Raw genomic sequence first — 14201 nt, 5'->3', positions numbered from 1 at the left:
ACACAATACAGCATATAGATAAACTCTGATGTAAATAATACAAACAACAACAACAAAAATGTTCATATGAACCCACTCTATTGTAGATAACGCTAGATTCCATTGCAGCAAAGGGCTACTCTGATAACCTACGATACTATTCACTTTACTCAATCGAACTACTCGGGGGGGGGGGGGGTTATTATTGTTTTTTCTAAATAAACATCAACAAGTGAAAGCTTTCGCTGGATTAAAAATCTCCACCGCGGGTTTGTTTACGCGCACCATGTGCGTGTGTGCACCCGCTGCACTCGCAAGTCCTTCTCCTTGCCGACCAACCACCAATCACAATTTACACACGGACCTCTTCAACCAATCACGGTCCGGTAACTTGGCCAGGCGCGGCCAATCGGCGCTCGGTTCCGACCACTGATGCAATAGCGATGCAACAGCTCTCCCACTTTACACTTTTTTTACTCACCGACAAAGTGTTGGAGAAGTTTGAAGTGATGACGGACACTTTAAAACAATAATAGCGTGCGTTAATATGTAAAATGTGGGCTCTAATCGCGCCCGTAGTTGTGTTCTCGCGAGGATTGTTTCCCGGAAGTGAAGGTGAACACACGACACAGAATCCAGTAACAAGCTTCCGTCGTAGAAAGTCTGGGAAGTAAATGCATCCACACACAAATAAATGAATACTTGAAAATTAAATCTTGATACATTTCATCTTGCAATGACGACGTGATTGATGTTATTAGGTCCCATTGCCAGAGTTTAACACGAAAATGAGTCGATTACTTCTCCCTTTACAGCTTTTGTGTTTTCCTGACGTACGAAACGTGGCTTATTTATGTAAAATGAATACAAGCTTCTTGTGTTATTTTGGCGAAAAGCCGCACGTAATTGGACGGTTGAGCTTGTACGGGAAACTGAGGAGGTGGAGGGATACGGAGCTCTGTAGCGATGATGTCATTGGTTGCTAGGTGAAAGTGTCCCTGATGCTCTCACGAAGATGCTTGTTGCTCCCTCAGTTTACTCGTCGAGCGCAACGCTGCAAGTACCCCTACACGCCGTCGTCTGGGCCGAGCTGACACGATGGCTTTTTGACTTTTGCAAGACGTTTTAGCCCGAGAAGACGCCGTGCTTTGCTTTGGCAACGCACTCCCAAGCTCTCTAAACTATTTCTCTGCAAGAATGGAGTAAGTAACCCTCACTTTGTCTGATTTGTCATTGTGCAACTTTTTTTTTTTTTTTTTTTTTTAAACATGCTCTCTTCTCACATTACGTCGCTTCATATCGTTTACTTTGCTTTTTGACAAGGTTCCTGTTTGGGCAGTTTTGATAACACCTCAATAATATGTTTTCAATGTAATATAAGTGCATTATATTTATATACACAAAACTTTTAGCTTTCGTCATTCCTGGTTTAGCTAAAATGCTGTCACATGGTCATTACTGTAACTGATAAAATGCTTACGTGATTAATTTGAAATGACGAACAAGCAGCTTTAATCCAATTTAAAGATCATCTCACCCTTTGTGTGCGTTGCTCACTCACAGGGATCTCCTTGGCAACCATTAGGCCCTCGACAGCCTCATAGTTCCCAAGTGGCTTTAGGATGTCATATGTCAAGTTAGATAAAGAAGCCCACGGGACAGTAGTACTCTGTTGCTCTCAAATTTTTGTGCGCTGTAAATGGACCTCATTTGTCATCCTTGTCTACGTGCATCATGTTTTTTTTTTTTGCACCCCCACCTGTTTCTCAACACTGTTTTCGGTCTCTTGCCCTCCTCCAGGTTTCACTATGCCCACCCAGCTCTGCTCTCTGAGGCCCAGCTGTCCGACCCCGACTGCCCCCAGCACATGCTCCGACTTGGACTGAACCGAAGCGCCGATGGACAGAATGATGATGGTGACACAGGCTCCTGTTTGGAAGACGCTTCGTGCGTGCCAGGGAGACCCCCTCGCTCTCTCTCACCCACAGGCTAACCACAGCCAATCACAGGGGTGCAGGGGGGAGGTGTCAGAGGGGAGTCAGCACTTAATTGGTGAGTTGCACTAAGTGAGGTTTTTTATATTTTGCTACATCTCAGGTGGGCTTGGCACTGCAGCACATACTTCCTTGCCAGCGAGTAAGTAACATTGGTCAAATACACTGGGCCTTGCTTTGACTTTCTATAAATTTGCTGTATTTTTACATAATATTCGAATTGCTTGGTATTTATGGCATATTTACATAGTTTTTTTTATTGTTTTTAATGTGCTTATTTGCAACAGGTGATGTTCTCACCGACTGGATGACGGAAGAAGTGGATTTCTCCTCGTACCTCCCAAACCCTCCCTCCCCTCCTACATCCACCAATGCCTCCCTTCCCCCGTCACCCCTTCACAATGATATCCATGTGCCCTCTGACTTAGAGGTTATGACCTCTCTGCTGCAAGAGGAACTCGCCCAACTGGAAGACTACTTCCTATCGGAGCCACTACCGGAGAAAGGTCCGAGGCTGGGGAAATGCGACCGGGGACCTCCGCTGACGGTTCCTCAACCGTTCGGACAACTTCCCTACACATCGTACTCCACACCCAGCCAATCGGAATCCAGCCCATTTCTTCTCACCTTGGCAAGCGGAGAACTGGACTTGCTTGGCGTGTGCGGTGGGCCTGTTGTCCGATCAAAAATTCCCAGGCACACCCCGTATAGCTGCGGCCGCCCCAGCCCGTGCGTTAGGAAAAGAATCCCAGACACGGTGAGGTTAAGTGACAGTTATGACAACAGTTCAAGTTCCAAAGCAAGCAACTCAGGTAACTCGGCACTCACTTATTGCTGCGTGGAAGAGGAGCAGTTAATCGGGAAAGGCTACTGTCTGGGCAGTGCGGCCGAGCTCCGAAAATGCGCCACTCTAGCGAAAGAAGAGAAGAACTGCTGCTTCAGTCACAACGCCGTTGGCAACGCAAAGGTCGCCGCTGCCGCTGGTGGATTCCATTTTGGCGCATCACTTGACGACACGCCAAAGAAGGAAGATCTGTTGATGTATAGCATGAGAGAAGTGAGTGCCGGCACTGGCAACAGCGAGGTGCTCGCCAGCATCAAAACCGGTGTGGAGGTGGCAAAAGCCACAGTTTCCTGGAAAGCCCAGAGCAGCGAAAGTTGTTATCTTTCGGGAGCACCCCAGTCCGAGACCTATCACAGCTTCTTCACCGAACAGGTCAAAGCAGAAAATCTGCAGATTGGGCAGCATGACTTGCACTGTAATTTCCTGGAGGAACCGGGCCCAGAATGTCTTCTGATGGCGAGGGACAGTCTGAGCTTAGAATCTTGCAGGCTGAGGGAAGACCACTGTGCTGTGAAATATCAATTTGATGTCATTCCCGCAGAAGGTGGAGGGGAGCGCAAACAGAAGAAGCGAGATCAGAACAAAACAGCTGCTCACAGGTAAACTACAGATTCTCCTTGAACAAATGTAATTTTTGGGTATGGATCTGCCGGAGGTGTCATCTTTCATTTTCTTGATGCAGGTATCGGCAAAGAAAAAGGGCAGAATTAGATTCTTTGGAAGAACAGCTGCATTGCTTGGAAGGGAGGAACCGTGAGCTGCGGGACAAGGCAGAGTCTGTAGAGCGTGAAATCCAGTACGTCAAAGACCTCTTGATCGAAGTTTACAAGGCCAGAAGCCAAAGGCTAAAGCAGGACACAGGATAATACCAAAGTCCAGCCAAGAAGTCAGCACAGGGAAGTTGTGGAGCTTTCAGTGTCATTTTGATTGTACAGGATATCATTTTGCTCTTCTTTTATTTCATGCTGAATGTGTGTGTTAGTAATGAGAAAAAAAAGGCAATAGAAGTGATATTGCCGACACACACGCGCCACCGCTTGAGGCCAGCAATGCTCCGATGACAATCATTTTCATGCTGTTACTCGACTTGTTTAAAAAGAAAACAACATTGATTATGCGGGTTTAAGATTTTACCAGCCTTACATTAAAATTGATGTCAACAGTGAATCTTTTTTTTCCCCTCAATTTTCTTTTTAGCCATTTTCTGTAGAAAAGCCAAATGCCTCAATTTATTCATTCAAACTTAAAAAAATGTTTCTACTGCTCTCTTTTCAATTGTATGTGACTTCTTTGCAATATTTTAAACTACAGCAATTGTTTTGGAATAGAAATTTACCTCATTAAAAAAAGTCATCTACTTTTTTTCAAATGTTTAATTATTAATAAATTAATACATTGTATTATATTACAGTGTTTAATTCACAACAATATTATAAGTTAGAGAGCACTTCTTGACTTGAGCTTTAAGGAAGGACTCCTAAATAATATTTTATTGTTATGAGTTGGATTTTCATTTTTGTAGTTTTATGATTACTCGTATTTTGAACCCGTTTTGGTATGACATTGCCTCCCAACCAGTCATATGACAAATTATACAATATATTCATGCAGCTCAGGATTTACAATTTGCTCTCCAATAAATCTTCTTAGTGACAGAAGAGGAAAATATTCTTAAAAAAAAAAAAAAAAAAAAGTCTTCCATTTAACCTGGGAAATATTCCACATAAGCATTCTATTGTAAATACATTTCTGCTGCATCTTTTTGAAGGATAAATTTAAAAAAAGGTCAATTTTGGGATGAATCAGGATTATTATCAACGCAATATGTCTCATGCGCCTCAGGCTAATCTGCACTAATTTATACAAACTTTTATATTTTAAGTGAATAGAGTGTAATAGTCCTCACTTAATAGCAAATTAAATGAGAAAAGCCTCATTCGATAGTTTGTTAACAATGAGCCAGCATGCATAAGTTTGATTCCCACTGCTTGCAGAATCGATTCTTAGTGGGCATCTCTTCCTATGCATTTATTTGAAGACAATCTTGAATAGAAGATTGAAAATTATTTCGTCAATTTAGAGGACACAAAATCCCATGAATTTGTCTCCTCGCTGTGTACGATCAAGTCAAGTTGTGTCAATACTGGACCAAAAATGTTCTCATTTAAATTCCATTTCACTGCCAAATCAGTCTAGTTGTTAATCATGTAATTTTTTTTTTTTCTGTTGAAAATAAAAGTGTGGCTTTACAAATCGTGTGTGTGTGCTTTTTAAAAGCTGAATGAATTACAACATTTCATTCTAGAGAATTCCAAAAAACAAGAATGATCACATTAAAAATTTTTTTGCATTTTACTAAAAACAAACAAACAAAAAAAAAGGATTATTTAGGGGGAGGAAAAACACAGACAACAGGCCTGCTGAAAGCAGCCAACGAGGATCTAATACAGCGAGTTGGTGTTTCACACTAATTTCATTTGGCAAACCCTCTGAAAACCATGGTCACCTAGCTTATCGTGGACTGGTTCCCAGTCAGTCACTCACAGGAGGTCACATGGACAATAGACCAGAGTTCACGCTCACATTTTCACTATTTTCAAGACAGAACTGATCCCAGACTGCCCGCGTCTATGATCTGCAGCACCACATTTTGTTCCTCATCCACATTTGCAATAAACAGTCCTTTCAATTTTACATGGCAAATTATAAAGTTTTTCTCTTTTAAAAATTTGCAACATTTTTAAAATCATGGATCTTAGATCTTATATTTACCAGATTTTTTTTTTTTTTTGCGGCATTTGTAAACCTGTATAAATGTTTTGACAAGAATTACATTTTCGAGACCAAAATGGTTTTTATTAGTGATATTATTAGTGCATAAACTTTGAAACATGCTTGATTTAGTCGTTTTCTGGCAGAAACAACAACGGTAACTCACTTATCTGTCTGGACCTGTCTAATAAGGGGAAGATAGTCACATTGAAGAAGTGCCTGTTGGGTCTGAAGTAGTTTCCGTCTGGCATCCAGTGATACTAGCACCTTCAAATAAAGTAAAAAGAGAGGATACAATCAGATTTGACATTTAAAACTTGCTTTCCTTGTCTTTTATTACCTGCCGTGATGCCTTCCGTTGAGCGTACAAGCGTAGAGTTGCAATGGCGGCTTCTCTCACTGCATTGTGGGAATCTGTGCATGCGGTTCTCAGAAGTAATTTGGACGCGTTCTCTTCCAGCAGCTCAGGTACGGCGCCTTCAACGTGTAGCAGGTTTCCCAGAGCCGCACAGGCGTAGAGACGAGTGTGGGCATCAGGGTCAGAGGTCAAGGATGCCAGTGTTGCCCCCGTCATCCTGGCTTCTTCAAGCCACGGTCTCATCTCATCATCAGCTAATGTGTTCATTTCTGTCTCCACTGCGACGCAGCTCTCGTTGCCTGAACACTTGTGTGTATCTTCATCAATCCCATTCAGTTTAAACCAGTCTGGAGCGTTGGCTACATTTCCATTTGGCTTTCTTGTGTTCGCCTCCAGTGCAATAAAAGCCAACCATTTCCCCACTGACAAGCAAGCTGCCCGCCGCACATGGACATTGCAATCATCAAGAAGCTCTATCATACTTTTAAAAATGTGAAATTGTAAATTGGGAGTTTTGGAAGACCACAATGGGTACAAGTTTCCCAAAATCTTGCAAGTGGCAGTCTTGATCGGCTCATAAGAGTGAGTGAGTGCCTGGTGTAACACAGAAGATTCAAGCTGGAGGCGACCGGGGTTAGGGCAAAAACGCGTGATGAGGTAGAAGAGCGATAGGAGCTCCACCGCAGAGTCCCCCAGCTCATCCAGCTGCAGCAAATCAGAGAGCAAAGAACTGGCAGTTCTGGTCGATATCTGCTGACACGATGGAGTGAGCGCCGGTGCAGAGAAAAAGCCATGAGCAGCCTGACTGAGGTGGGAAACAAGACGTTGACGGTCACACAGCAACAAGCGGCGCAGAAGTGACAGTGGCAGCTCCACTAATGAAACGGGAAGCATTTGAATCACCTGCCAAAGAAAGAAATAGAAGAAAGAAACAGACATCAAAATCAACAGATCAAAAAGAAGACTCAATATAACCGAGACATACAGACACAATAATATGCCTGATGTGAGTTGTTTTTTTTTTTTTTGAAATGTTATCCTTTGTTGCATCACTGAATGATGTTTGCTCCAACAGTCAGCAAGGTCCAAATTGAGCATCTCTGTATCAGCCTCAACGAACCCTCAGGGAGATCCAAAATGGTCCCAACATTCCTTGTGCTAAAGCAATATATTTCAATTGCACTAAAGTGTTGTGTTCCTAATGATATGAAACATTATGTTCACATTTTCGGATTTGGATTGTGATTTTTGTTGTTGTTTTGCGAGAGCATCGGGACAAACTAACCTGCAGAAGCCCTTGAACAACACGACAGCTGTCGTACATGTGCAATATCCGCGAAGTGGTGTGTGAATTCAAGTCCAAAGCAAATGGAAGGCACAGCAGGTGACAGCTCAACTCGACAAAGCCCTCGTGACTCAAACCCTCCTCAAATGTACCTGAATGGCCTTCGGCAAATATAGAACTGTCGGGGGGAGGGAAATAGGTCACTTTTTACTTTTTGTGATGCTTTACTCCTGTCAAAAATGAAACTTGAACCAGACATCTGAACAAAATTATGAATGCCAACCATTCAGAGCTCAGCAGCCAGCCAAGTGTATATACAAATGTTGATTTGCTCTCATAAAAGAGTGAAATATATGAATATGGATCCTTGGAGAACACCAACAATGAGACATTCATAATAAGATGCAGTCCTGAAAGAAGAGCAAGGAGAATGAAGACAGTATTCTCAAGTCTAGTGTAGTTTGTTTAATGAATTCCATGTTTACCATTTGTTGAACAGAATTCAATGTCCGGTTTTGTCTTTGCCAGTGTGGTGCCGATGCCTTCCCAAATGTGATTAAAAGTGAGTGGATCCCAACATAGAGAGGCACCATCATGCTGTGAGGAGAGAGTTTTACAAGGACGCCATATATACTCTCAAAACATGTTAACAATTTGCTGCGGCTGATTGGTGCCAAGTGCTATTCAGTTATCAATGAATATTTCTCAAGACGGCATCCAAGAACAGCATTTATTGACTGACCTCAGAGAGAGTGTGTAGTAGTAAAGAGAGGAGGCCATCACAGAGTCCCCAGCCAGGTGGCAGTGGAAGCCGGAGCTGGCGAGGTAGAAAAAGTGCAAGTGAGACAAACCAAAAATACATCGCAGTAAAAAGATTGTGTACCTGATGTGGACCAGAGACAAGCGCTTTCAGCAAGGAACTGAGCCTGTTGACATCGGCCTTAACAGCAACATCACGTTGACTAAAGAGAGATAAAATACTTGCAGCCAAAGGCTAGAGGCAGAAAGATAACATAATCAGCTGTGGACAAAGAAAGGCAAGATGACTGTTTACTGTTTATTGCCTACTTACGGCTAAGGGGTCGAGGTCTGCTTGATTAAGAATTGTCAGGAACGGCTTGATGAATTGTTCAGGCCTTTGTGCAGAAACAATGAATGAGCTAATATACAGTGGCTAAGAAAAAGTCTTCACAACAAAACCTATGTTTATATTTATTATAATAATATTATATTATATTAAAAAAAGAGACAAGGATAATCATTTCCAAACTTTTTCCACTAAATTTCCCAAACACAAGAAAATGTGTTATTGTCTGAAGAAACAAAAAATGGGCTCTTTGGTCATAATTCTAAAAGGTTGTGTAAACATGACACTTTTTGCCACGAAAAGAACACCATACCAAAGTGAAGCGTGGGGGTGGCGGCATCACGTTTGGGCCTAACTTTCTTCAGATAGTTCTGGAGCCTTATACGAGGAAGAGGGAATTATAAAAACTTCAAAATAACAGTTAAGTGTTACCACAAATCCTTCAGGCTTTTCCTACAAGAAAATCAAATGTCAGGAAAAGCCTACTAGAACAGCTGAACTTTATGGGGGTCATGGCAGACACTAAAGGGAGCCTGGTGCAATCTTTTTTTCCCCCCAAAACATAGTTCTATGTCTTTTAGAACATGATCATCTAATCCCACAGATGTAGTTTCATGCCTTTTACGTTCCTGTGTGTCATGGGTTTTAGAAGGGGGCTGACGTCACTTCTCGCCATTGGATTTTTGGCCTGAAAGCAATTTTAATCCCCATAAGAACAAACATAAAATGGCAGCAGAGCAAAATACAAATTAGGATTTTGGTATGATCTGCAATTGGCTGGCAACCAGTTCAGGGTGTACCCTGCCTCCTGCTCGTTGACAGCTGGGATAGGCTCCAGCACTCCTCGCGACCCTTGTGAGGATAAGCGGCTAAGAAAATGTATGGATGGATGGATTTTGGTATAATTTAGTTTAGTTTCCCTACAGTATGTTCCAGCACAAATGACCAAGTAATGGAAACGGTTAAGATCATTCTCTTTTTGTACTGCGGGTAGTGCTACTGTAGTGTACTGCTACTACGTACTAAAGAGTTACTGATTAATCTGAGTTACAGTTGAAATAAAATAATCAGTACAGTAACCAAGTTACTTTTATTCGCAAGTAAGCTGCAAAGTAACTAAGTTGCTTTTTCAAGGTAACTGTGCCAACACTGGTTATTAGAGGGTGTGCACAATTGTGAGACCCCGTTATTTCAGTTGTTGGAAAAGATGATACAAAATCTATTGAGTTGTACAGGTGATATGTCACATGACATGGTGGACAAAGTTTTGAAATGATTTATCTTGCTTTCAGTTTTTTTACATCACAAAACCTAGCATGACTGTATAGGAATATGAATGATCAAACCTATTTTCTGCTCTCAACCCATCATGGTTCTTCTCCCAGTAGACGAGCAGAACGACAATCATTCCTCTAAGTGTTGGCAGACTCAGTGGTTGCTTGCTCAGTTTGAAAAAAAAAAAAAAAAAAAAAAAAGGTTGGATAATAGTTTTGATTATCAGTAGTAACAAAATGTACAGAATCTGTTTCTACTTGCCACCTTGATGAAATCGCTGTTTATCACGGAGTCGTGAACCAAGCCAACGAGGAGACACGGCAGTCCAAGTTCAGCGCCGATGTGCTTCGTCGTGGCAAGGTCTGAGGTCAGAATCAGGTTTTCCAGGACCTTCAGCGCAAGGCAAATGGACCGCACGTCTTTTAGCAAGCCATCCCCTATCTTACCATGGAGACAGGAATGAATTAATCAGATGAAATGAAATGGCTAATTTCACATTTTGTTTCAAAACTGCCAAATTACCTGCTGCTTCAACACGACAATTGTAGATTTCAGTTTAACAATAACGGTGCTGTAGTTTAATGGTTCTTGCTTTTGTCGGTTTGGATCCGACTCCTCAATAAGCTTCTCCCAGCATTCCTCACTGTCGACTGTCTGAAATGAGTTTTATTTGACAAACGAATCAATTCACGAGGCTGGCATTTTTTAAAATGAGCAGAACATGAATTAATTAATTGCCCTTACTGTAGAACTCAAAATATTTTCAGTGATTTCAGTTTCGTTCTTGGGTGTCCTTAGTTTTAGTCGTGGCCCAACCTCTATTGAGGGGAACTCTCGTTCGTAGTCCTGACTAATTGGACCCCTTCAGAGATGAGTGAGTGAGTGAGTGAGTGAGTTAGTACACACGGCTATAATGGTAACACACCATCTTTGGTACCATTCACATGTTTGATAATCACCTTTTTTGTATACTTGCTCTCACACCAATATGATTGTTGGGATATGTATTTGTTGGAGTGACAGTCAAAGTTGACCGAAAGGAGGCGAAAGAAGTCGTCCTCTGGGGGGCACAACTTTGCAGTTCATCAGTCATATCCTGTAAATGGACATATATCAGGTACAAGTTTTTCTTTCTTTCTTTCTTTTTTTTTTTTTTAATTAACAATGTTCTCACTTTAGCATCGTCAGCTGGATCCTTTGTGTTAATTTTACTTCTCTGTTCCTTGACCTTTCTCAATATTCTGCTCTCCCCAGAGTTCAGTGACATCTTTTCTGCCATTTGCTTCAGTTTCAGTGCCAGCATGTCTTGGTCAGGCGTGACAGTTAGAGGACTGACAACATCTGTGTCTGGAATTACTGCCAACAAATCGCTCTGTTAAGTATTAAACTCGATACGCAGCAAATAAATAGAAATGTCATTGTCAACACCTTGAACACCATCGGCAACAAAAGGATGGTGCAGGAGGTCTGGCCATGACAGTCGCTTCTGAGGGTCTTTGGTCAACAAACCTTTCAGGAAACTCTGAACAGCAACAACAAAAAAAACGTTAAAATACAGTATATCAATATGCATTTTAAATTGACAGGGTAAATACAACTGTAGTTGCATAGTACCATGCATGTGCTGCTCATAGTGTCTGGCCATTTGACAGGGTCTTTCACGATGAGCTGCACCAGCTGGAAGATGGAATTGGTGTAAAAGGGGGGCGCCCCTGTGTGGAGTTCATAAAGAATGCAGCCCAGCGACCAGAGGTCAGCGGTGTGGTCGTAAGGCTTCTCTGCCACTAACTCAGGGGACATGTACAGGGGGGTTCCCTTGATAGAAGTCAGCACCATGGTGGAGACGCTCATTGCCCTTGCAAACCTAGTCAAGAATTTCTTTTTTACAAGTCTATGCGGATGACAAACAGCCACGTTTGCCGTTGAGTCGATTAATGTGCATACCCAAAGTCGCACAGTTTCACCACACCGTTTTTATCAAAGAGAATATTTTGCGGTTTCATGTCTCGATGAAGAATACGGCGGGAGTGCAAATAATACAGAGCTGAGACTAGCTGGCAGGCAATCTCGCGAACCTCAAAGAAAGAAAGAAGAAGAGAATGTTACAAATATGAAATCATGCTCTAAGCCGTAGGTGTTATGAGTGCATACCTGACTTTCTGGTAGACTGCCGTCATCTTCAATGATCTGAAACAATTGACCCTCTGCGTACTCGGTCACAACAACAACCTATTAAAAAAAGGTCACTTATGATCATGGAGTAGCAAGCTTTGATTTGGTTTGAAAGCAGCTTTGCGTTCAACGAGCCAAGATTTCACACTCAGTAAATTTGAAAGTCAATTGAGAAAAAAATCCATAGATTAAGAGCCATCAAAAATATTGGGCCTATTTCATATTTTTCCATAATTTTCCCATTTCAATGTTTAAGATGTAAACATAGGACAATGTAACTTAAATGAACATAAAATGCTGTTTTTAAATGGTGATTTCATTTATGAAGGAAAAACAAAACAAAACCCATGTGGCCCTGTGTAAAAAGTAACTAGAAGAATATTATATGGACCAACAAGATGAAAGTTGAGCTTTTTGGAAGGTGTGTGTCTTGTGACATCTGGTATAAATGTAACACGGGATTTAAGATCAATTAACATCTTACCAACAATCAGACGTGGTGGTGCTAGTGTGATGGTCTTGGGCTGCTTTTTTTCCATCAGGACCTGGACAAGTTACTGTGATTGATGGAACCATGAATTCGGCTATTTAAACAAAATCCTGAAGGAGAATTTTGCGACCTCAAGCTGAAGTGCGCTTGGGTTCAGCAACAGAATAATGATGCAAAACACTCAAGCAACTCAAATTCTAAATGGATTTTTTTTTTAAAAATGAAGGCCGATTTAAATGTTTTATTTTAATTTTTTGCTGAATTCAAACCGTTGTGTAAGGTCGAGTGGACCTAAAAATCTCTACAGAGATGTGAAAGACTCATTCCCAGTCATACAGTATGTGCATATGCAGTTGTTGCTGCTGAGGATGCCCCAACCAAGCCGTTACTTTTTCACACAAGGCCAAGTAACTTTGAATAGTTTTTTCCCCCCTCTTTGTAAATAAAATTGCCATTTAAAAGAAGGCATTTTCAGTTCACTTGGGTTATATTTGTATATTTACATTTGTTTGAAGATCGTAAAGTGGGGAAACTATGCACACACACACAATGATTTAAAAATGGGAACAGTACTCTTTCACGACACTGTATATTGTATGAAAAGTACCTTTTGTGATATTTTTATTTTATGGTGTACCAATTTTCTTTCTAACGTAAACTAAAATATGTGTCTTGGATCAATAATGTTTGAGAAACTTGAATTAGGCAAATACATATAGAACACACCTCCGTTTCGGTTTCAAAGCTATCACAAAACTGTACAATGTTTGGATGCTGAAGTTTACTCATGATTTCAATTTCCTTCTTTAGACTTTGCAGTTCTTTCTTTGAGCGACCCATCTTCGGCATTAACTTTAGAGCCACCACCTGGACATGGATATGCAAGGAACATTATTTTCCTAAGAGGGGGGAAAAAAATGGTGTGTAAATCAAGATTTTCAGACAACTTACTTGGCCTGTAAATTTCCTCATTCCTTTATGAACCCGTCCAAACGAGCCCTCTCCCACAAGTTCCAAAACGTGATAGGAATTCATTTTAATTTATAGTAGATAATAGGCTCGTTGGAATCGTTGGTAAAATGGAAACCTAAATGAAATAACGGATTCCGTATCTAATCGTTCACACCCCACGAAAAATAGTTTAGTCCCGTATATATTGCCTGAAGCTGACGTTATCATTAGCGCGGTGACAGTTTTTACAGTTGACGCTGTCATTACAACTTGAATCCTATAAATCTTTAAAAAAGAAAAAAAAAAATGTTGGTGTGCAAGAGCTGCCATCTCACAAAATCACTGGCATAAAAATTCAAATACATTTGTACTTGAACAATTTAGATTAAAAAAATACCATGTGGTGGTAATATATAAATGTGTTTTTACGAAAGACCCTTGCATAGACTACTTACTTTAGGTAGTAGGTGACAATTAAGTCAGGCTCTTTTATGGGCAGCTAATAATATGGGGTCCTTAGCATAACAACCGAAGGTGCGTTCCCAGCAACAGCCTAAAATTGTAAACAAACCCGGCGGCTACCTTCGGGCTACTCGTTTCCTAGATGAAAAAAAATTCAAATAAACCTTGAAAACAGTTAAAATTGATATGCTGATACTAGTCCCTGTGCATATATCTGAAGTCGTTTTCGAAAAGAAAATCAGTGTCCGTCGTCAGAACGAACAATGAACATTTGTAATGTATTTTATAAATATAAACATGTCTCACATTTCTAATAAGTCATCTAAAATCGGATCAAACAATTGGAAGATATATAGTTGAATATGATTCTATGATGTGTTCGAAATACGATCGTCAACTCGGGACTTTTGAAAATTCTTAAAATGTCCACAAGATGACGTGCACGTCCCATGTACAGGAATGCAAAGAAACACTCCGGACATACAGTAAAACCATGTGGAATATCCGTTCATTCATCCATCCATTTTTCATT

The 14201-nt window shown here is 41.0% G+C and overlaps 2 protein-coding genes across 6 annotated transcripts; one reads left to right on the top strand and one right to left on the bottom strand.

Moving 5' to 3' along the window:
• The first annotated feature begins 456 nt into the window (after nucleotides 1-456).
• Nucleotides 457-5060, top strand: atf5a (activating transcription factor 5a). 2 transcript variants are annotated; one of them, XM_061804389.1, is made up of 5 exons: nucleotides 457-594; nucleotides 1014-1181; nucleotides 1780-2031; nucleotides 2261-3416; nucleotides 3500-5060. In XM_061804389.1, exons 3-5 carry the CDS (start codon nucleotides 1878-1880, stop codon nucleotides 3681-3683), a joined length of 1494 nt encoding a protein of 497 aa, XP_061660373.1. In that variant the 5' UTR covers nucleotides 457-594; nucleotides 1014-1181; nucleotides 1780-1877; the 3' UTR covers nucleotides 3684-5060. The 2 variants fall into 2 exon arrangements, with proteins under 2 accessions (XP_061660373.1, XP_061660372.1); XM_061804388.1 differs by having other exon boundaries at nucleotides 475-649.
• Nucleotides 5061-5214: 154 nt separating this feature from the next.
• Nucleotides 5215-14122, bottom strand: stk36 (serine/threonine kinase 36 (fused homolog, Drosophila)). 4 transcript variants are annotated; one of them, XM_061803840.1, is made up of 20 exons: nucleotides 13208-14122; nucleotides 12983-13123; nucleotides 11746-11823; nucleotides 11539-11669; nucleotides 11209-11458; nucleotides 11023-11116; nucleotides 10769-10950; nucleotides 10554-10690; nucleotides 10339-10456; nucleotides 10117-10248; nucleotides 9859-10035; nucleotides 9666-9757; nucleotides 8305-8368; nucleotides 8116-8226; nucleotides 7975-8049; nucleotides 7718-7829; nucleotides 7516-7642; nucleotides 7233-7410; nucleotides 5930-6850; nucleotides 5215-5856 (listed from the first exon to the last, which is right to left on the bottom strand). In XM_061803840.1, the coding sequence occupies exons 1-20, from the start codon at nucleotides 13289-13291 to the stop codon at nucleotides 5752-5754; spliced, it is 3309 nt and encodes a 1102-aa protein (XP_061659824.1). In that variant the 5' UTR covers nucleotides 13292-14122; the 3' UTR covers nucleotides 5215-5751. The 4 variants fall into 4 exon arrangements, with proteins under 4 accessions (XP_061659824.1, XP_061659825.1, XP_061659826.1 ...); XM_061803841.1 differs by lacking the exon at nucleotides 12983-13123; XM_061803842.1 differs by lacking the exons at nucleotides 12983-13123; nucleotides 13208-14122 and adding an exon at nucleotides 12251-12963.
• Between the last annotated feature and the right edge of the window lie 79 nt (nucleotides 14123-14201).

This window comes from Syngnathoides biaculeatus, chromosome 18 (assembly GCF_019802595.1).
Source record: "Syngnathoides biaculeatus isolate LvHL_M chromosome 18, ASM1980259v1, whole genome shotgun sequence".
Classification (NCBI taxonomy): domain Eukaryota; kingdom Metazoa; phylum Chordata; class Actinopteri; order Syngnathiformes; family Syngnathidae; genus Syngnathoides; species Syngnathoides biaculeatus.
Note: the sequence above shows the minus strand (reverse complement) of the source record. Positions and strands in the feature narration are given on the sequence as shown.